Genomic DNA, 21,592 nt, shown 5'->3' with positions numbered 1-21,592 from the left:
AAAATCGTCATACGCGCAGCGTCTACGGTTGGACATTGAAAGCAGTCGATAACACGTCCTCCTCTTGCCTATTCTTAAACGGCGTCTAGACGATCAGCGAGCGTTATTGCCTGGTATCGCTCATACCCGAGAGATACACGTTTTGTGTATATACACAATGCGTCGGATGGAAGGCGGTGAAACAAGGAAGGCACGACGCGTTAATTGTGTCGAGTTAATTGAAATTTTGCAACGTGAGTAACCGAGGGACCGCGCGCCGCAGAAACGAATACAAACGAAAGTTCGTCCGTGAAGCAGCACTCGTGATCGTAGATGACGCGAATGACTTGCAAATTCTTTGGTTCGCGCTTACTCTGCTCGATGAACCACGTAGCTATCGCGTCGCACGTTGACTCTGTACTTTTCGGCCCGGTTGTTTTCTCTGCACCTTTGAACCACCGGTTCCGGTGCTTTTTCACGTTTCACGGTTCGATTTAGAGATCATTTGGCGGGTCTCTCGCCCGTTGCACGCGCGACACGCGTATCAGGTCCGATAAAGTTCTGTGTACGCATTATATCGGTCCAAATATTTTACGTTATTCATTTTCTAATTGCCCATTAATTTGTACGCAGAATCGATGTCTGGTAGACTCAATGCGTAGTCACCTACTGTGTGCGTTGGTGTAGTCGAAGCTTTCAGGACAAATTGATTCGTCACTGAGATTCTCATTTTCAGATTTATCTAAGAGACATTGGTTTCCGCGGTCGTACACCTGTTTTTCAAATTCTCATGTTTACGGGTCGAAATAATGGGTACGTTTATGGAGGGGAATTTTCTTTTGTTAATATATATATTTTTTGTCGCTGATAAACAAGTAGAAGTCAAAATACACGTATGAACATGATAATAGTAATGATTAAGTAACGTAATTATTGTATCGTTAATCTGTGCGTTTCACGAACGAAATGAAGTGAAAAAGCTCGTTACTTATTTATAAATGTTAAGTAATTTGTTTCCATGTATTTTATGAGTCATAGGATAAGAAGTGGAAGGTATCGCGCTTTTGTGCGTCGCATGATTTTAGCAGTACGTTCACGGTGAGACGAATCAGGAACCACAATGATAAATTTGTTATTAAATATCGATTTAATTTATATAATGTAGTGTATACACATAAGATGAAGGCGAAATATTTTATAATACTTTTTTTTTCTTTATCTCGGGAAATAAAAGAATAAGGACGAAACTGGAACCTTTAAATTCGTTTGAATATATGCGTAGTAGATTGTCAGGAATATTGTATTCTAAATTATTATTTTTTCGTTGAATAATTTCTTCGATATTGTTTTTAGGTGAAAGTATTTATCGATGAAAGTCGTGGATAAAGATATATCGATAATATACCTGTAATATCGATCATCGTTAAGCGTCGTTCGTTCAGGATCGTTCGCTCGGAATTCGTATGTGGTGTTGGAAGAATTAAGAATGCTGTGTATCTTGAGACAATATATTTATTTCTTATTAATATGGAGTTTTCAACAATAACAGTGTAATAGTAGGCGTAACAAGAGAAACGAGGTAGGTTACGAGGAACCTAACCTAATACCGTACGCCAACAAGTCACCGCATTAACAGAATACTCGTGATCGTATGGCTACACAAGGTTTTCCTACATTTATGCTCTACAATAATTATTATTTCACTAAAGTTGCATGCATCGTGCTCTGTTTTTACCTTGAACTCGAAATAGATCAGATACAGATTTTGCAACTTTAATGTAATCAGTAGACTGCGGATATGTTGGTGCGGGTTCAAGTTTTCATAGATGGATTCCCAAATTTTAATGTTTAATATAAACTTATTCTCTTTGTAAAGTCTTTCAATGTATTTGGAGTAATGCAGAAATTACATTGAATTTTACGCATGAACATCCGCAGTCTAGTAATAAGATTACTAATGAGATGTGATATGGAATCAAATACATCGCGTTAACAAAAACTTATACTGTGTATGAAATTTCAATGGTATTCAAATTTGGAGTATCTCAATTAGTGACTGTCTTTGATCATTAAATTCTATACAATCGACAATTCGCAAAGTTCCATAGCAGTGATCATTGAAAATATATAGCTTAACAATATGGGCATTTTGTTCCATATATCATTCAACTGTTTGTGCACATAGAATTCAATGATTAAGATGCTTATACATCGAGCTGTCTTCTTTTCATTTATGTTCGTATGTCATATGAGATGATGAAAACATTCTTTCTTAAATTGAAGTCATTTTTATCAGTGCGTGAGATGTATATTTGCAATATTTGATATTTGTCAATGAATTTTGATCATTTAAAATAAAGTATATCGTGAAATATTAGATTCGGTATGTTCACGTTATTTGGCAGGATATTGAAATCAATAGAACATTAGTTGAAATTATGGCAGTGCTTCGTAGTGTATAACAATCTTATTGCCATTAGAGATGGAATTAATATATTATGGCTAATACAATGCTAATAATAATATTTTAAATACTAGAGTTATATTTCTAAGAACCAAATAATAAAGATGCACTTAGACTTATGAAGCAAAGACAGCTAGTCTTTTTTATGAGACTTCTTTCCATCATTTAAATTTCCGATTGCATTAAATGCTCTCTTGAAAATTACTGTCAGCAGTTCATAATATTGATTTAATCATTGGCAAGAAAAGAGCAATATAAAGTTGGAAGTATATAAGAGTAATTGTATTTGAAAAAAAGTAATATAATCTTTTCCTTATATTATGTAGGCCGATTTACATTTTGCAGTAATCTTTGCATTATTTTCCTCGCGAATCATTAATGGAAACAACATGTGATCAAACAAATATGTTTGCTCTATTCTTTTCATACATTTCAACTGTACAGGGTCTTGTTGGCGCACAATGAAGTAGGGGGCTCAACCTTTAATTCAGTGCAATAATATCTCTTCAGGTATCTAGTAGAAGACACGTATGTACAAGGACTTTCAGAAGATAGATTTCTTTTATACATGCCTGAATGAATTACAAATACAATATATATATACACATACATATATATACATACATTGATGGATATATATGCATGTACATATATTTACATATACATATATTTTTATACGTATATACATAATCACTACTGAACCAAATTATTGGCAAAACCCACTTATCAAAAAATTATAGCTACAGTTAATGTAATAAGTCTATTTTTGATTTATTTAGGCTTGGGTGACTCTAAACTGGCCCCCTATATTTGTATCTTGATTACCTCCTGAATTAATTGCAGTACAACGTTAAATGCAAATCAGGAATGTATCTAAATCGAACGAGATAAGGGATAAAAGTATTAGTATCTTTGTCATGTTTGTAATCAATGTGTACGCTACGTGCTTATCAACGACACATCAGATAGAAATGAATGAGTAATGCAATTATTCAGAGCACTTTCATCGGTAGCAGTCACCTGTGTGTACATATGCGTGTACATATGTTTGCGTGTGTATAATCATACTGTAAAATTGAAACTCATCAAAGATCTGATTGCTATGAATGTTTCAGCATCGAACGAAATTCGTATAGTTCACCGGGAATTCGTCGACACTGAGGAATTTCACCTGTTAACCGGGGTGGATGAGATTCGACACGTCATTGGTATTCTGAACTCCCGTTTTCAGTGGCTCTCCGTTTCCCTACTCATCAACGATCGGCTAACGAGACCCGGTTAATAAGTTAATCGAGACAAGTCCAAATACAACGGTCTACCGTGAAAACTATCAAACTAAACGTCTAGCTCTACCTCGAATAGTAATATAGAGAAAGTTGTTGTTCGTTCAGAATATGAGATAATGTTTTCCAAGTAAAGAATTGGGCGGATCGACTACTCCTAAGGCCTCACTCATCAATTATTTAAAATTATAACTTCTTTTTCATTTTTCTTCCTCTTTTCTTTAGTTCCATATACATTCACTCTACAAAGTCTAGAATCGGATAGCAGGAGCAAACGAGAAAGAGAGAGAGAGAGAGACGACACACGGAGAGAGAGAAAGAGGAAAGTGTGTCAGGAAGAATCTGTCGAGACCGGTGAGAAGGGAGACCACATCCCCCTGATCGGAGGGTGAAAAAATTCGGGGGCGCGGACATCGATGAACAACATTTTCTCTCTTTTTCTCTTTCTTCCTTTCGTTCAATTCCGAAGACGATGTCTCGCGCAATTCCACGGACAAATCTCACCGCTTATCGCTCCAACGAATCGACCAACACTAATGCCACGCTTCATCTACGAGTACAGCAAACACACGATTATCTTTAATGTTTCCTCCTCCACCCCCTTCGCCTCCCCGGAATCGATTACTCTAATAACACGCGATTTAATATGTCTTAAGGGATTAATTAAGGTTACGCTACGCGGCGGTGTTTGCTGATAAGGATTCCCCCGGTACAAAAGCGACACACATTTAACCTTCGACCCCTTCGTTCGGCCGGGGTGCGTTACCCGTTTTAAAATGAGCCGGGGACGCGGTTAAACGTCACACGAGCGTGTCCTTTCGTCCAAGTCAGTGGTCGTTTCACGCCGAGAGTTTGTTGAGCGAGTCTCTCTCCCTTTTACTAATGATAAAACTGGCAGTATGCAATATATTATCCGATTCACCAAGATCTTCGTGCGTCAACGGTCTCTCTCCTAGTTTAACGATCTCTTCCTCATCTTTGGTGTCTGTTATATTGGTGGACGAACGAGTCCCTCTTAGGGATTGTATCTGTACAACAGCGCGCGCGCGCGCGCGTGTGTGTGTGTGTGTGTGTGTGTGTGTGTTTGAAATCACAATAAAACCCAGGCAAATCGAATGAACCGCGAGACGAAGTAAGCGATCAAGAAATATCGTTCGAGGCTTGTACGAACACACGCGAATAAACAAGTGAATCGTCTCTCTTTCGTTTCGACAATCAAGCCTCATACTATTCTATATCGTCGACTTACTGTCGCACGAGGGATCGTCTTCCGGTTGCATCCCGATTTTCGGAAGCACGCCTCGCACGGAGGGACACGCGTTCGTTCGCGAACGGGACTCTGGAGCAGGAGCTGTCGTCGCACGCTTTTGAAACGTGGACGAACGACGAAACGGAAATCGAGAATAGTGTACGGCAGTGCAGAAATGTCGGCTACGTTTCTATCGTCTCATATTACAACGAGGAAAGACTCGCTCAGGCTGACGGTTAATGATAGAGTTTAAAATGCCAACAAGAAAATATTTTAGTACTCGGTTCAAGTATTTTTTTTTCTTTTTTTCGCTACTCGTTAAGACATCTTCCACTACTGTAGTTCATAGCACTTTTCCTGTCTTGTCTCTTCCGTTAATCAACGTATCCTAAATATACAATTATCAATATACGCAACAACATGCACAGACAAAGAGACTTTCCCTTGTTCGTCGAAAGTCTCTCTCCTGTCGTTGTTGCACAACACCCCCCCCAACCCCGAATTCCCCTCATTCTACTCCAGGTACTGGAGGACTGTCTATGTTTTTTCTGTGTATGTATCGTATGTACGTGTACGCATGTTTTTTTTTCGTTTTTGTTTTAAACACTTTTTTTTGTCGTTTTTACCTTTTTGTTAAGTTGTCGGATTCTTCTACAAATTGACCTATAAATTTCTGATATTGCTTAAATCAATCAAAGCCCCTCAGAGGCAACGATCATCATCATCCCCGAAGCGCCCGATACTTGCAAGAACCCTCAAAACGGCGTCGCAGTCTATCAAGGGGGATGCAGATCGCGATGATGCGCTCTGGCGGTCAAGATGGCTTTCAGCTCGGACTCTAACTGCTTTTTTGTTCGTTCGCTTACCGATCGGCCTCCCACGACCGGTTGGCTGGTCAAACGCGGCGACGGGAGGTCGGCCATCAGTTTGCCGCCGGTGTCCCGGTTCTCGTGGCTCCTCGCGCGTCGTATCGGCTTCTTGATCGGCAGTCCTGTCTCGTCGATCGTTTTCCGGCTCTGCGACCCGACCTCCTGCGCCGTCTTCTTCTCGTGCGGAGCACGTTCCAGCGACAAGGTCATCTCCTGGTTCAAGGTGTACGTCGAACCACCACCACCACCACCACCACCACTACCACCTGCGACTGTCTCGGAAGATCTGGTCAGGTCGATGGTACCCGAACCCCAATCCCGGGACAACTTACGACCGACGGCGGATGTTAGCGCCAGCGGAGGACTCTTGGACATCTGATGGCTCGTCGAGTGCGGCAGTCTCAACGTGGCGAACACTGGGAAGGATTGCCCTCGCTTCGCCGGACTCCGGGAGTACCTCGGAGTGGTCGCTGGAGCGGCGCCTGCGCCGGACTGATCCGTCCTGGTAGTCGACGGGCCGGTGCCAACGGTGTCGCTCCTGGTCAGAGCCAAAGGTCGCAGGGTCGCGCTGCCGCCGAAGTGAGAGCCCAGGCGAGGAGGCGGCGAGCCACCGTCGCCGTGGCTCAGTCGACGACCGACCGTTTCCAAGGGACTCCTCGCTCGAAGATTCGTGCTGCTCAGAGTGAACTCTCTGGGCTTCATCGGCGCCTCCAAGCTGACCGGGGACAAGCCCAGCCTGGAGCTCGACAGATTGGTGGAACTCCTGCTCTTCTCCGACCTCTTCGGACTGTGGGGCATCAGGGGACTTTTGCTTCGGCTCCTCTCTCTCGCTTTCAACGACTTCTCCTCTTTCTTGATCGTCGAGACTTTCTGTTGCTCCTCCGGCACCGTTTCCGTTTTCTCCTCCTGTTGCACCCTGTCACACGGTGGTGTGTTGTTAGTAGCGCTCGATTCTCGAGGGGTCGGCTAATTAGTATTTACCTGCGAATCTCCTGGATCATCTCGAAAAACTGAGTCTTACTCTTGCGCCTCTGACGCTGTTCGTGTTCCTTCTAGAACATGGCCTCCTTGTAGATATATATATGTATACACGACAGTTGGGGGAACGGACAACCGTAGAATTAGAAATGCACTTACTCGCTTGACGCTTTTCTGGAAGAGCGAAGCTATTTGCCCCTGTCTGACCGTGTAGACCAGCTCCCTCGCCGCGTGGTGAGGGGACACCAGTTCCACGCAATTGATGAACCTGTACAGCTTCTGCGAGAAGAACATCACGTTCCGACTGCGCCATATGGACTTCTCCGGCCTGTGTCTCAGCCTGGGCAACGTGTATTTGTAGAACAAATGTTCTCCGGCTAATATGATGGTTCCAAGTACCACGCCCATCCCGAGGAAGCAAAATACACCGGCAACAGACGCTACGCCTAGGGGTCTGGCTTGACCTCCTAGCTTATGCTCTAAACTCGTGTCCATACCTTTTCTTCCTCTGATGCAGGGCAAACCGCCGTACCTATGAAAAAGAGACACGCTTGACACGTTGAGTGCGGCGCCGATTTTGCTATACTTTCCGCTCAGGCGGCAGCGCGCGAGCATTTGATGCCGAACGCTAAACTAGACCGCGCGACACAGCGCAACAGACGATTCCTTTTTTTCACTGTTTCTTTTGTCGTTTTCACTGTGACAATGGTGCAGGCAATGCACATGTATACAATGTATAAACGTAAGATAATGAGGTGGGGAATGCCAAAGAGACAAAAGTGCGAACACCAAGAAACGATCAGCCTGAAAAAGCCACAGGAGTACACTAAATTTTAACGTAAATTTTTTCATTGTCATTAATAATTTAACCCTTTAAAATGCTGCCTCATGCACCGATGTCGACCAAACGAGAAGTTCGCTGTCAGTCCCTAGAATCCACGCCGCCCAAACGAAAAGTCTACTGTCAGTCCACAGGGGCTGACGTAGCACTCGACGTGTTAACTTCCGAGTCAGTTGAAATTTCAATAGATCCTTTTTCAAGTTCTTACCATTTCTCCTGCAAGATGTCCAGTAATCCAGTACTCGTGTAGTTCGCTATCACTTTGGATATGCTCTCTTTCAAAGGATGCCCCTTGGTGAGAGCAACCGCGTACGTGTCCTCGTTTATGGTGTCGCCTATCTTTTGCAAACGACAACCGTCGTCCGTCGCCCGGTAAAAGTCTAAAATAGGTGTGTCCGCTATGAGGATATCTAAGCTACCGTTTCTCAATCTCTCCACACCCTCGGCGACGTTCGATATAGAGTACCGTGCCATGTGCGACCACAGTTCCGGATTCGCCTTTTGTACGTAATACTCTGCCGCGGACGCTCTGGGCGCGCCGACTTTCTGCAACAGCAACTGCAACACAACTTATTATGAAGCCGTCGAGGTACACGCGATTGGATTCGCTTTGTTAGTTAAAGCACCACTCACGCTTTTGTCGTGATAGTTGCTGCTCACTGCAGAATGAAAGAACAAGTCCGCTATCAGAGCTGCTATGTTAGCCGTATACGTGGCTACGAATATGACGGAGAAGCCGCCCCAAATATTGATCAAAAACTTGTTAGGCCACGACTTGGGCGCTTTGAAGGCGAGCAAATGCCCGCACAGGAGACCCCACATCACCCACCAAGCGGAAGCTATCGAGAAGTTTTTGCTTCGTTGTCTGCCCCAAGGGTTCAGCCCGAACGGGCTGAACCATTCGTACAACGCCACTGCCATAGCAGTGCAGTTCAAGGATGTGAACACCGCGATCCACAGCTCTGTGCTGAACGGGAAAAGAAACGCGAACAGCGATATCGCAGGTTTCAGCTTTGGCGCGGTGAGGAAGCTCACTCCGCTGAAGTAATAAGGCGTGGTGAAGTCGACCACTTTGGCTCTGTGAGCGGACACGCTCAAAGGCGCGAACGCCAACTGTGCTCTGCCAGTGACAAGCTCTCCCATTATACCGTTCCACGTACCACTTCTGCCGTTCCTTTTCCCAAAAAGACCATCCTTCACCACGTACAAGTCATAACGAAATCCTAATTCGCGGGACACCAACGACATCAAGTCCATGGTTAAACCGTAACAACACATTATCGTATTTCCATGGTAACAGAAGATCCCTCTCAGGCAAATACCTTCTTGCAAGTTCGTTACCATTGTGAACGGCGATGCGAGTGCTGTTACTATACGGTACATGGGCATACCTATCTTTTCGCCACCTTGTTCGAGATAGGCTGGCACAATTCCACCTCCGGGCCAAACGATAGTGTCAAGGTGGACCTCTTTGCCACCTTTAACTGTTCCTACTTTGGTCCATCTGTCGAACGAGATGAATAAAGTCCAAGATTACTAGTGTGCGATGGTAATTGTAAGATGGAAAAGGACTGTGCGTACCTTAATTGAGTCTTGTTACCAGGGAATCGTATAGCTTGCAAGTTTAGCAAATGGAATTTAGCTTTGTCCTTTGAAATCTGACCCACAGAGATTCTCAGTTTCCTTGTTAATATCTTGGAAACGTTCCTTCTTATCTCGCTGTTTAAAAATTTTGCTCTGCTCCCTGGAAAGCATTCTGGGATAAAGTTGTCGTTCAACTGTGACTCCCCTAAAGGGCTCAGTTTGGATTTCATTTCTGAAAATGTTTCGTCCAACGCCTGAGAAGTTTCCCTTATCATTCTGGATAATAATGTATCGCTGCCCATTAACTTTATATTGGAGGGTCTCAAAGCAAGCATACCAATTGGCATGAAATCTTTCGAATTCAATTCTTTGTCTGTGATTGTTACAAAATCTTCGTCGTCGTCGAAATTAAAAGGTTTTTCTTCTTGTTTGGTCGCAGCCTGATCGTTTTGCCATCTGTATTCTTGCAATCGATGTATGTCGTTAGCTAAACTGGGCAAAGCGTTCATCGCTAATTGGTTTTCAGCTAGAAGATTGGTGTTTCTGTTTGTGTTCTCTACCGATCTAGGATTATCGTTTGTCGCAATCGCCGCTCTTGAGCTGTGTATAATGTGCGAGCTAATAATATTCGGTTCGTTAGGTCTCAGTTCAGCTTTAAGATCCAACCAAAGCCACAAAAATCTTCCAGCGAGCATCTCAAATTTACCAGCTGCAGCGAGTATTCTTCGTGCGCTGTTCAAATCGCAACCCATCACTATTACTCCTCCACTTCCCCCTTCCTCTGCTACTCTTCTCAATCTCATTCTCAATGTTTTGTCATTCGTTGGAAGGTGTATGATGGTTCTGGGCGTTAAAGTTGGTTGATTCGGTTGCAACAGATGACTTACAGGAAGCAAAGTGGTATCGATGAGAAGGGTGAACGCATGCCAGTTTGCTCTATGCATTAATGCAGCAGCAGCTGCACCTACTTCTTTTGTGCTTGAACCTATACGACTTTCATATGGTGCACGGTTTCCCTATAGTGCAAAAGTATTGATTAGCTGCATAAAAAGTGTATCAGGAAATTAGGTGAGCTCAGACTCACCTGTTGCAGGAAATCTTCATGTGTCAGTGGTAGCCATAATGTGGGGAGATTCAAAGCAGCCGCAGCGGTCACCAGAAACCTAGCTGCCGCCTCTCCACCAATAATAAGGCTTAACGCTGTTTTTCCGCTTTTAATTTCAGTACAGAATTTGTTTAGTAACGATAAAGGATACGACAGTGCATCTGTCTTTGGTGGAGCTTCTATATAAAATAGATTGATATCTGCATGAGACGATTGTAGTTTCGCTTTTTCCCATGCCTTTTGAACATCTGTTTTGTAAGAGCTTTGTGGCTGTGTGAAGCATAACACGACACGCCACGAAGAGTGAGGTGACTGAAGCCGTCCTTTGTAAGCTCTCACAGTCCTGGTGGCATTTGTACCGCAGAGGACTACAGAGTAAAACGAAACCCCTAATAAAAAGAGGAATATCGCTTTCCAAGGGCCAAGCATCTTCGAGTTCTGTCAGTTTCCCCTCTTCTTTGTTTAATTAGCTTTTCTGATTCGCATTATCCATGTAAGATTCTAATCTATAATTATCGAAAACATAGTGATCAGGAATATGACATGCATACATAGATATATATACGTATATCCATTTATAATGTATATACATGTACATTATTATATACTATATATTGTGCATATATTACGCTCAAAGATATATGTATATTATTTATTTATAACCATACATACATACACATATGTATATACATATATACACACATATATATGTCTCTCTATATATATAATATAGATATTTATACACACACATTCACACATATGACTATACAATACTTCTACATGTACCATGCATAATTATTTTTCGAAATTCTATTAAAAGCCATTGTCAACTTGTCAGCGTTTTGTCAATACAATTTATATTTTTAATCTTTTTCCACGAACATTACGAAACGTTTCAGGTTTTTCCAACGGGGATGATTTTTTTCAGTAACGTCGTGATCTTCCGTTTGCCAATGGCCCACTCTTACCACGAAAATACGGTAAATCTTTCTCGGGGTGCATACTTCTCTCATAAAATTCCGAGGAATTTCTTTTCTCTATCGCAATCTAGTGTACGAGAACGCGCGCTGATACAGAGAGAGCAGAGAGTTTACCTTTCATCGAAGCAAATCGTATGTCGTGGATCCGGTGGTGAGTGAAGAAAAGTCCGAGGATCGCTTCTTAACCGCCACATAATAGCTATCGATTAGGTAATCGTATCAGTTGGTGTAAAATACTGTCAATTGGTCAATGTGGAAGACAGGGATGAACCGTCACTCGCTCTCTTCTCGACGACCTACCCTGTGTATGACAGCCATTTTCGAGCAGCCCCTCCCTTAAAATTTCGACCCATACTACTCGCGCAGAACACCGTCTATATATGAGTAGTTTCGCGGTGCCTTCTCACTGTCACATTTTCACCTTTCAATTTTAACACTTTTTCTCTCTGTAAAATATAAATCGAATTCTTTTTAATAAGCCGAGTCTCTTTAAGTCTCTTGGTAACCTCTAACCCGGCGTTTGTTTTTGTTTTTTCTCTGACACATAAATTGGACGATATCGTTTGAGAAACAACAGGGAAACTTGGAACAGGGAAAAGAGATAGAATCGTAAACCGTTTGGCCGGAAAATATGTTTATATATATTTGGAATCTTCCTTAATTTACATATGCCTTATATACATATATGCTTACGCCGCGTTACGCTTAACAGAATAAGTGATCTTACAAGGCTTTATATATATATATATATATGTATGTATTATATATATATATATAATAATTAAGATGCATATACACAGTAGCCATTCAAATGCAATTTCAATTTGAATTTCACCATTGCTATGAATCCATTACTTCTTTCGTCGCTACAGCTAAGACAACATAGCTGGAATGTAACACAGAGTTGTCTTAAAATTAAATAGAATAATTTCTCGGGTTTTTCCGCTAGGAACTACCTTAATCGTGGACATAGGTTTCATTTTTTTCTTTCTGCAACACGTAACAGTCATTAGAATTAACTAAATAAATTTTGCTGAGAAGCGTCGTTCTCGAACGCGCTCCAGGCGTTGTTCAGTTCCATGAAAATTAATTTCGCTATGTTCTCGTTGGCCGTTCCTGCTTGCTGAAATCAGAGAAACGGAAAGCCGGTTATCATCTCGAGATTAACAGGAATTATCATCCCCAGGTTGTATTTAAACGCGATTAATCTTACTTTATCCGGATGCACTGCTAGGCAAGCTTTCCTGTACGCTTTCTTCACATCCGCGGCCGTGACCAATTGATGCATCTCGCAACGTTGCCATCTGTCAGCTTCCGGCCAAAGAACGGTGTGCATCGAGCAGAGCAGTGCACGCAGGTTCCCCTTTTTCCCCTCTGTCCATTCCGCTATCTTCAGTCGGTCCGGATCCATAGTCTTCGCTGCCTCCACCTTCCTCATCTGATTTATTGTCTTCGGACTGTCCTTCTCCGCTTTCCTTGAAGTGAAGAAATTGTATCCCTGACTACCGAGTAAATCCTCGAAGGCATCTCCACCCGATTTGGCCGGCTTGTTGCCGGACGCACCGTTGTCCGCGGTGCTGTTATTGGTCTCGTTGGTTACATTGGATTTGTGCGTCTTAGGGCTCGAATGAATCGGTGTACTGGCTGGCGCGGGACTAGCGGACTGCGGAGTATTCGAGTTTCTCGGTGTACCGTTCCAACTGGACGTCAGGCCGGCCCCCAGCGAGTTGGCGAGGTTCGCGAACGGGTCTTTGTTCTGCGCCGCGAAGTTCGAGACACTCGAGTTCCGCGGGAAGCTCTCCTCGCCGCTCGGCGACTTCGCCGGGTTCGCTTTGACGTTCTGCACGCCGCCGAGCAGGTTGTTCGCCGCGTTCCCGGCCAACGGATCGAACAAGAAGTCGTTCACCTCTTGCTGCTTAACGGTGGGCTGGCTTTGATTGAAGAACAAGTCGTTCATATTGTTATTGGCGTTATCGTTTCTAGTAGGCTGGCCGTGTCCGAACAACAAGTCGTTTTGGCCAGAGTCGTTGATCGTCGGCACCGCCGCGCTCTTCGGCTCTTGCTGAGTAAAAACACCGAAACCTTCTAAGAGATCATTATCGTTTTGACTAGAGTTCGAAAAAATATCTAATCCCGGGTTCGCCGTCGGTTGCGGAGTATTTAAGGTACTGGTTTCCGGCATTCCAAGATTCAGCAGATCGGCCTCTTGCAGTTTGCTCTCCTCTCTCACTTCCTCCTCCGTGTCCTCCGCCGGCTGAAGTATCTCTCGTGCGCCGGTGTTGCTCGGCGCTTCGGCGACGGGCGCAGTCAACGCTTCCTTCTGAACCTGGTGAAACGAGAGAGCGTCAGAAGAGTCGACAGTGTCGACGCTCTTTGGGATACTTACCTCCTCTGGACGAGCGGTCCTGAAGTTCTCCAGTGTCTCTTCCATCTCCAAAGTGGAGCCGAACAACGGATCCGGTTCCAGTTTCGACGTGGGCGGCTCCGCTTCCCACGGGGCCGGTACTCTGGCTAGTTTCGAGTTCTCCTCGGCTACCGCGATATTCAGCACCACCCGGAACTTGCCGCCGATCTCGGGAACGTCGTCCAAGTCTTTCTTCTTGAAGGTTAAAGCGGTTTCGTTTAATGGTATGTAGCCCGTGTGGAAGTGTAAAGAGGCGATCTTAATCCCTATCACGCGACCGAGCTGCTGCCGGGCGTGGAACAACACCAGCGTGACGTCCCCGCGAACGGTTGCGTTCCCCAACGCTAAAGGGACTTTCCCTTCCATCATGCCGTACAGTCTCATCTCCTCGTATTCCGGCCGCTTCGTGGAGAACACTAACGCTCCGTTGCTGTAGATATCAATGTACGGCCGGCAGCCGTCCTTTGCTCTAGTGAACAGTGGCACCGGTTGTATAATTAAAGAACGAAGCGCCAGCGGCTTGGTATGCGGATGCATACCGCTACTCAGTAAGCTCATATAATTAATACTACGTAATTCCGATGGTTGCAACTGAGGCGGCTGGCAACGCCTCGTGGTAAACAGCGTTATCGCCTCTTCGGGGGTTGTCAGTGCTTTAGCGTAGATGAGTAATGTACATGCGATTGTAGCGCTTGCCCGATACCCGTCCTAAGAATAAGCGAGTTGTCCGAGTTATATTGAATTTTATATTTAAATATCAATCAAGTATTTAATAATCTATATATATGTATATATACTTACGGAACAGTACAACACTACTACATGGTTGAAGTCCGCGTTTAAGTACCGATAAATATCTTGACAAATTTGATACAGCGCCGATAGCAGAGGGGCGTTCGAATCCGATGAAGCGTAGGCGAATGAGCAATCAATATGTCTGCCAGGAAGCCTAGACACATTTGGCCGTCCACGAGATAAATTGTATAATTGAATGCGAGCTGGAGGTGGATGTCTGGCTTGAAGGAACGCTCTGACGTCCTCCACGTGATTAGCGCGATAGGCAGACTCTATTCCGTCTGCCGGATATGGCATTATCAGTATCCGAGATGTTAAGTAACTCGCGTCCAGTTCAGTCCTAGCCATGCTCTGTTGCACGGAATGCATCACTTTGCTAGAGGTATCCTTTAAATTACGTAGAATGCTACCAGCACCACCTTTTAACGAACTAAATAGGCCTGTCGGTTGAGCTACTGGAACCTTCACCACGGCTGCTTGAACCGGTGCCGGTCTTGGGGGTGGAACGCTTACTGGAGGCGACGGTCGTGGCGGTGGAGCTGGCGTACTAGACGGTGGAGGAGCAGGTCTAGGAGGCGGCGGAGTTTTCGCGACGACTTCCACTTTCGGGGGTTCCCTGGGATCGATATTATTTGACTCCGCTATCGCTGCAAGGCGTTCCAGGATCATTGATGTTGTGAGCCTTTTCACAGGGGACACTTCCAAACATCCCTTCACTATATCGTAGAAACAGCTTACACGCGGATTAGAAGGAAGCGGGGGATACTTCCCGTTAATTATTGCAAGCTTGTTTCCTGCGAAAACAACATTGTATCAGAAATTATAACGGTAACGTTTGTAGGGGTATAAATACGTACCATCGGGAAACGGATGCTTCAGCGTCACCAAGGTATACAAAATACAGCCGATTGCCCAGCAATCGACCGGTGGACCAATCGGTTCATTGTTCCATGTGTCCATAATCTCTGGAGCACGATACATGGGTGTCGTGTACTTTGCCATTTGATCTTCTAATGTAGCACGTTTTTGAGCATTCCATGATGGATTTGGTAAAATTTGTTGAGTAGAAGTACTTCCAAAGTCGCAGAGTTTGATCAGACCGTCGCTTCCGATTAAGAAATTTTCTAGCTTTATATCTCGATGTACAAACGGCTCTGGCTGTTGATTGTGCATATGATGTACAGCCCTAGTCGCCTGATAAGCTATTCTACAAATTTGGGCAAGATTCAAGGAATTCGAGGATAAGTTTCTTAGTATATCCGCCACTGTTCCACCAGGACAATACTCCGTCACCAATAAATACTCGTATCCTTTGTCGTGTTCCAAGCGTTGAGCATACAGATATTGAATTATATTTTGATGACCCGTTAACTTTTTTAGAGTCTCTATCTCTTGTACAATAGTTCTGTTTGTTTCTTCATCGACCGCGATGAGCCTCTGCAAATATGGATGTGTGTTAGTACAAATTTCATTTGACACAATAACATTGATACAAGCATAATGTATTTCACCTTAAGCGCATATTCTTTTCCTGTATTAATATCTTCTACAGCAAATACCAAAGCCCAACCACCTGTTGACACAATGTTAGGCATACATCACTTAAATACTGACAATAATGAATAAGTAAGACAAACACATATTTCTCTAAAACAAAAGAGAAAGTTAAATGTGAACATTCAAAGGTACACTCTGAATTTGCGTGCTTTTGATCGTGTCTGAGCATCTACCAGGACAAGAACACGGTGTAAAATATTTAGTGTGTACTGTACAGCCAAATGTCAAACTACACTTACATGTCAAAGAATTTTTTAGAACTCGTTATGCTAACAAAGTTTCGGCCGATTATTTCGCGCTACTTCTAAATAGCGTTGTAAGAGACGAATATTTTCACGATGTTACTGAGAATGATCATCAACGGGGAGGCATCTTATTATAAAAAAATGGTATAGTGATCGAGTGACGAAAGGGTTGACAGAAACTCACCCTCGGCGAGTAGCCTGGTCACGCGTAATTTCACATTGTTGATTTCTAGTATTTGTCCGACGTACTCATTCGTGTTCGCTCCGTTCAAGTATCCCAGCGCGGACCTCAAATAATCCGACATATTTCTTTAAAAATATCCCTCGGAACCCCCAGAAAGCGTTCACCCACAATTACAATGCAGACAGCCGATGCTGTCCGGCCATACTGTCTTTGTGACGTCATCGTCAGTGCCGTACATATACATCTTCCGCATATCGCGGTGGTTGTTCAAAATAATTGTTGAGAAATTTATTTCGTTAAAAAGTAACTTGAGCCAAGTGTTATTAATTATTCGATTGTTCCGTTGGCCGTTTGACAATGGAATTTCCTTCTGAAGTCTTAAGTAGCAGCATACGGCTTTAAAGTTTAACGAAGAGTACCGACCGAATTTCAAACAGCACTCGGAACGTAGAACATTAATAATTAACAATACACATTAGCGCGTTACCGTGACACCGAGGGTTATATTATTACGAATGTTCGCAATTTATTCGACGACAATGAAAAATTGCGCATCGCGTATGGCATGAGGTAGCACCTCATTCATAAAGTCGATTGTCAACAAAGTTAAAGAAGACGGGAGAGAATTAATGTAATTACTCCGGTGGTATATACGTTCGTTTGAACTGTAAACAGTTTGAGATTTTGTTAATTTTTGTTCTATCGCTGTAACACGCAGCGAACGAAAGACATTATCGATACGATGAGTATCGTCGACAGGAAGAAAGAGATAATGATGTATGAATATCATTGTTTCATTTCCAGATTTTCTGTTACTTGAGTTGAGAGCATCATAATGTCTAAATTCGTGAAATTCACAAAGCTTAGGACTTCTACAGATCATACGTTCTGGGCGAAATTTGCAGAATTGAAAATAGACAAATTCAAATTGGATGAGACGGCGGTAATCAATGTTTGGGGAAATTACAATCTTCAGATTCTGAACGAAGCCAATGTCAATCCCATGGTATTGGACTTTGCAGCATTCAACGAGTAAGTCTACACGTGCACGGTTAAAGTATTAATTCACTAATTGTTTATTTGTAAAGTAAAATAAGCACTTGTTGGAATCAACTCCACATAGGTCATTTTTAGAGATGTTGAGACGATTCTTCATAATTCGTCAGTGGTTTGTTGTGGAAAGATGATTAATAAAAACACATTTGAGGCATTTAAACAAACCAATCCTGAGACGTTCATCGAATCCTTGGGAAAGGACCTTGTGGAAAGTATTATGGATGGATCTAGCTTAAAACAGCCCTGGAAGTTGTCGTTATTTTTATTATTGGCGTATTCAGATTTAAAGAAATATAAGTTTTATTATTGGGTTGCTCATCCTACTCCATTAAAATTACCTGAAATGTATTATGAAGAACCTCCGAAGCCGGTTAATGAAGAATTTACTCCAGCTCAATTACAGGACCTGAGTAAAGGGTTCTTTGAATTGCACAGTGGATTAAAGAACTATTTTACAGTTTTAATATCCTCTGAAAGTAAAATGATTATCAGTGATTTAGCAACAGGTGTAAATGTCATTGAAACGCATAAAGTTTATGAGAAAGAATCACAGGTATTGGATATATTTTTCTGCAACTGTGTTTTGTATCTTCCTTTACATATTGAGTTTACTTTTTTAGGAGTACAATGAAATTTACTTTGCATTTTATGATCCTTGTACAAGTTCGGAACCAGGATGGCCTTTACGTAATCTTCTGAGCCTATTACTTTGGCATTGTCCTACTTATTGTTTCACAAAAGTAATCAAAGTCATATCTATAAGAGGAAACAAGGCACAGAAGAGTATCGTGTACAAGCTCAAAGTCAAAAAATATGAAGACACTAAAAAAATAAGGGATACTCTGTTTCATAGTCATTTGGTTGGTTGGGAAAGTAACACAAATGGTAAATTAGGCCCTAATGTCGCCGATTTATCGGACACTATGGATCCAACGAGGTGTCTCTTCTGAATATGACGTATATCTGATATTTTTGTAAATAAAAAATTTCTTATTCTCGTTTCTTTGTTTGTCAGGTTGTCGGACAGAGCTATCAACTTAAATTTAAAGTTGATGAAATGGCGTCTCGTCCCAGATTTAGATTTAGAAAAAATAAACAGTCTTAGATGCCTTCTGTTAGGTGCTGGCACATTGGGCTGTTCGGTAGCAAGAGTACTCTTGGGCTGGGGTGTGAATAATATAACTTTTGTAGATAATTCTAATGTTTCTCACAGTAATACTGTGCGGCAAAGTTTGTACAGTCATCAGGATGCCGTGGAACATAAGTACAAGGCGTATGCTGCTAGAGATGCGCTGCTCAATATAAGGCCAAGCATAGTGGGTATTTAAATGTTCTGGTTTTTCCTATGAAACGAGGTTATTCTAATCGTATGACCAATACAGAATGCAGATGGTGTAATCTTACACATTCCAATGCCTGGGCATGTTGTGGGTGAAAGTATGATGGAGTCAACGAAGCAGTCATTAGAAAAATTGGAGGAGCTTATCAGAAACAATGACGTGATTTTTTTCCTATTGGATTCTAGAGAAGCTAGATGGTTGCCTACTGTTCTATGCGCAGCGATGAATAAAATCGCTATTAATGCAGCTCTGGGCTTCGATTCCTTCACTGTTCAGAGACACGGTACACGAAACTTTTCTGTTCCATCTTCTCCAGATTTAGAAGTGAAAAATCCTTGCGGCTTGGATCTGGGTTGTTATTTCTGCAACGACGTCACGCAGCCAGGAAACGTGTGTATATCATGACGCGCATTGATTTATTATTTAGTCAATTATTTATTGGAAACTGTTTATTTGCAGTCGCAAACCGATAGGACGCTAGACCAACAATGTACCGTGAGTAGACCAGGTTTGTCTCAGATTGCTGCTGGATTGGCAGTTGAATTGCTGGTAGGGTTGCTACAACACCCACAAGGGTAAACCAAAGACTTTTTTCAGAGCTATGTAGCATTTGAAAACGTAGATAATTGGCTTATTTATTTTATTTTGATATTGAACAGCATCGAGGCGAGGGCATTAATGGGTAGGAACAGGGAGAACATTAGTACCAATGACACAGACTTCGCTGGTCTGCTGGGAGGTGTGCCGCATACAGTGCGCGGATCCCTGTGGAATTATGATATGCAACTGACGATAACGCACAGATTCACAGCTTGTACAGCGTGTTCTGCGCCGGTTATCGCAGAATATAAAAATCGCGGCTTATCGTTTGTTATGGACGCGTGCAATGTTCCAAATTATTTAGAGAAACTGTCTGGACTAGAACAAATACTTAAGAGGACCGATTTGGACGAGGTACGCGTCTACAATGACGTTTATTGTATGCACAAGAATGTTGTTAATATCCTTGTACATTCATCGCTACGTTCTCCTTTTCAACCGCAGCTGTGTTACGCTTTGGATAATTTAAGCGACGGCGACGAGGACGATAACGAATCAAAAGCTGCACCTTAAAAGCCAAATATGCGGACCCGTACATTTTAAACTTGGATGGAAGTGCTTCATCGCCTACAGTTGAGAAATAATTTTACACGTCGAATAATTCTATTTAACAGTATCAGTATTTAAGGATCCACACGATTGAATTTTTTAGGAGGCTAATGGCCAAAAGTACGTGGATAATCTTATATACCTATTAATATTTATATTGACTTTGAATTTTCTTTCTATAAAATTGACAGTTGACATAAACACGTATGTCATTGTGACACACAATCCCAGAATTGTGGCTCACTATTATAGACATAACTCTCGCATAAATGTTTTATATGAATTCGCGATACTCGATGTATGAAAGTGTGATCACTTTTATAATCTCGTTTTTATCAATGGAACATGGATTAGAAACGAAGGAATAAACGATGTTGCATAAAATGTTTCAGTTGTCCGATAAGCATGGAACACCATATCCCTCGAACCCTGTTAACACCGCCAACATCTATCCTCAAATACTCAAAACTTAAGTCCCAACACCCAGAGCGAAGCAAAATACATTGATCAGGTAAAAGAATAAACTAAATTACAGTTTCTATATCGATTTAGAAAAATTCAATCAGAATTTACAATCTCTCCTATTCATCTGAAGTACAATAAAAAATCCGATACATTAAAATGCCTGGGAGCAATCGTTTTCGAATCAATAGGAAAAAAAGGTTCCTTGTGATCTTTCCAATCGGTCGTGTCCGGCTGTACAAATGCATCCGTCTGACTGTGTGTGTAGGTGCGCGCGCGCGTGTGTGTGTGCTACATCCTCCGTTGTGTTTTCACAGAGCGTGGCGCGTGGTTGGCAGTTTTGCCTGTAGAGCGCGTCACGGGGCAACCGAATACCATGCATTCCAGTGTAATGTTGAAGTGGTAGGGGAAGCGAGGCTACCTCTCGTGTCAAACAGTCCGTGTTCTGCGTGTCCGCCCGCATACCATTAGATTTTCATCGTTTTCAATGAAAATACGTGCTCCGTGCGGTCTCGGGATGCCAGGAAACGTCGCAGCGGACGTTTAATCGTGTGTCCGGACAGGTGTCATCGCGCAACGCTACGTAAGTAAACGCACATTTCAAAGGGGAAAAAACCGTTCAATTTTACGTCGAGGAATGCGTGCCTCATTCCTCTTCTTTTTTTTCCATGCTACGCCGCCGCATTCCTCTATCGATTCTTGTGACCGACGGACGCGGTGTACACGGGTAAACGGTGTGCTTTTCCACCGTTGCCCACCGAAAATTCGCTTTTCTCGATCTCCCCTACCCGGTTTTCCCCGTTGTTTTCCTTTCGAGCGGAATTTCCTTTTCCTTTTCTTTTTAGGCTTTCTTTCGGGGTTCGTTCGGCAATTTTCGCCGATGTGCCCCGCGTACCAGTCCCAAACGGAACGGACGGGTAGAAAAAGAAACGAGTCACGCCGATATTCCTCCGTTTTGAATCGGTCGGTAGCGTTTTCGATGGAACGGTACGAATTAAAAAAAAAAAAAAAGAAAAGAAAAAAAGAAATATTTTTGTCCCGTCCGCTCGTCCGCCCGTCCGTCCTCCC

At 42.9% G+C, this 21,592-nt stretch overlaps 3 protein-coding genes across 15 annotated transcripts; 1 reads left to right on the top strand and 2 right to left on the bottom strand.

Annotated features, from left to right (window-relative positions):
• Nucleotides 1-87: 87 nt before the first annotated feature.
• On the top strand, nt 88-20,448 carry Atg7 (Autophagy-related 7). Of its 10 annotated transcripts, none has more exons than XM_031990629.2 (11): nt 88-233; nt 1,018-1,077; nt 1,333-1,558; nt 17,322-17,549; nt 17,652-18,126; nt 18,194-18,510; nt 18,589-18,889; nt 18,956-19,303; nt 19,373-19,488; nt 19,573-19,867; nt 19,958-20,448. In XM_031990629.2, the coding sequence occupies exons 4-11, from the start codon at nt 17,353-17,355 to the stop codon at nt 20,024-20,026; spliced, it is 2,118 nt and encodes a 705-aa protein (XP_031846489.1). In that variant the 5' UTR covers nt 88-233; nt 1,018-1,077; nt 1,333-1,558; nt 17,322-17,352; the 3' UTR covers nt 20,027-20,448. The 10 variants fall into 10 exon arrangements, with proteins under 10 accessions (XP_031846489.1, XP_031846492.1, XP_076230498.1 ...); XM_031990628.2 differs by having other exon boundaries at nt 94-233; nt 1,012-1,077; XM_031990632.2 differs by lacking the exon at nt 1,018-1,077.
• On the bottom strand, nt 1,553-11,597 carry LOC116433018 (uncharacterized). 3 transcript variants are annotated; one of them, XM_031990621.2, is made up of 8 exons: nt 11,447-11,597; nt 10,332-10,858; nt 9,245-10,263; nt 8,297-9,167; nt 7,872-8,221; nt 6,982-7,354; nt 6,826-6,896; nt 1,553-6,760 (listed from the first exon to the last, which is right to left on the bottom strand). In XM_031990621.2, exons 2-8 carry the CDS (start codon nt 10,779-10,781, stop codon nt 5,752-5,754), a joined length of 4,143 nt encoding a protein of 1,380 aa, XP_031846481.2. In that variant the 5' UTR covers nt 10,782-10,858; nt 11,447-11,597; the 3' UTR covers nt 1,553-5,751. The 3 variants fall into 3 exon arrangements, with proteins under 3 accessions (XP_031846481.2, XP_031846482.2, XP_031846483.2); XM_031990622.2 differs by having other exon boundaries at nt 6,826-6,893; XM_031990623.2 differs by having other exon boundaries at nt 7,872-8,209.
• aux (cyclin-G-associated kinase) lies at nt 12,010-16,773 on the bottom strand. 2 transcript variants are annotated; one of them, XM_031990626.2, is made up of 7 exons: nt 16,518-16,773; nt 16,043-16,104; nt 15,389-15,968; nt 14,538-15,325; nt 13,719-14,444; nt 12,546-13,658; nt 12,015-12,455 (listed from the first exon to the last, which is right to left on the bottom strand). In XM_031990626.2, the coding sequence occupies exons 1-7, from the start codon at nt 16,636-16,638 to the stop codon at nt 12,348-12,350; spliced, it is 3,498 nt and encodes a 1,165-aa protein (XP_031846486.1). In that variant the 5' UTR covers nt 16,639-16,773; the 3' UTR covers nt 12,015-12,347. The 2 variants fall into 2 exon arrangements, with proteins under 2 accessions (XP_031846484.1, XP_031846486.1); XM_031990624.2 differs by having other exon boundaries at nt 12,010-12,455; nt 12,546-14,444.
• Nucleotides 20,449-21,592: the final 1,144 nt, after the last annotated feature.

The sequence above is a fragment of the Nomia melanderi genome, chromosome 2 (assembly GCF_051020985.1).
Source record: "Nomia melanderi isolate GNS246 chromosome 2, iyNomMela1, whole genome shotgun sequence".
Lineage (NCBI taxonomy): Eukaryota > Metazoa > Arthropoda > Insecta > Hymenoptera > Halictidae > Nomia > Nomia melanderi.
This window is presented reverse-complemented; position numbering and strand designations above follow the sequence as displayed.

Excerpts from the sequence above, each read along its gene's own strand:
- LOC116433018 (XM_031990621.2), bottom strand. The coding sequence starts at position 10,781 with ATGCTTGGCCCTTGGAAAGCGATATTCCTCTTTTTATTAGGGGTTTCG. Across the intron at positions 7,355-7,871 it reads GACATCTTGCAGGAGAAATG|GTACGGCGGTTTGCCCTGCA; the intron begins GTAAGAACTTGA and ends TCTTTTTCATAG. Across the intron at positions 6,761-6,825 it reads ATGATCCAGGAGATTCGCAG|GGTGCAACAGGAGGAGAAAA; the intron begins GTAAATACTAAT and ends ACCGTGTGACAG.
- aux (XM_031990624.2), bottom strand. The coding sequence starts at position 16,638 with ATGTCGGATTATTTGAGGTCCGCGCTGGGATACTTGAACGGAGCGAAC. Across the intron at positions 15,326-15,388 it reads GAAGCATCCGTTTCCCGATG|GAAACAAGCTTGCAATAATT; the intron begins GTACGTATTTAT and ends TTGTTTTCGCAG. Across the intron at positions 12,456-12,545 it reads TAGCAGTGCATCCGGATAAA|CAAGCAGGAACGGCCAACGA; the intron begins GTAAGATTAATC and ends CTCTGATTTCAG.
- Atg7 (XM_031990632.2), top strand. The coding sequence starts at position 17,353 with ATGTCTAAATTCGTGAAATTCACAAAGCTTAGGACTTCTACAGATCAT. Across the intron at positions 18,127-18,193 it reads TTTATGAGAAAGAATCACAG|GAGTACAATGAAATTTACTT; the intron begins GTATTGGATATA and ends TTACTTTTTTAG. Across the intron at positions 18,890-18,955 it reads TCAATATAAGGCCAAGCATA|AATGCAGATGGTGTAATCTT; the intron begins GTGGGTATTTAA and ends TGACCAATACAG.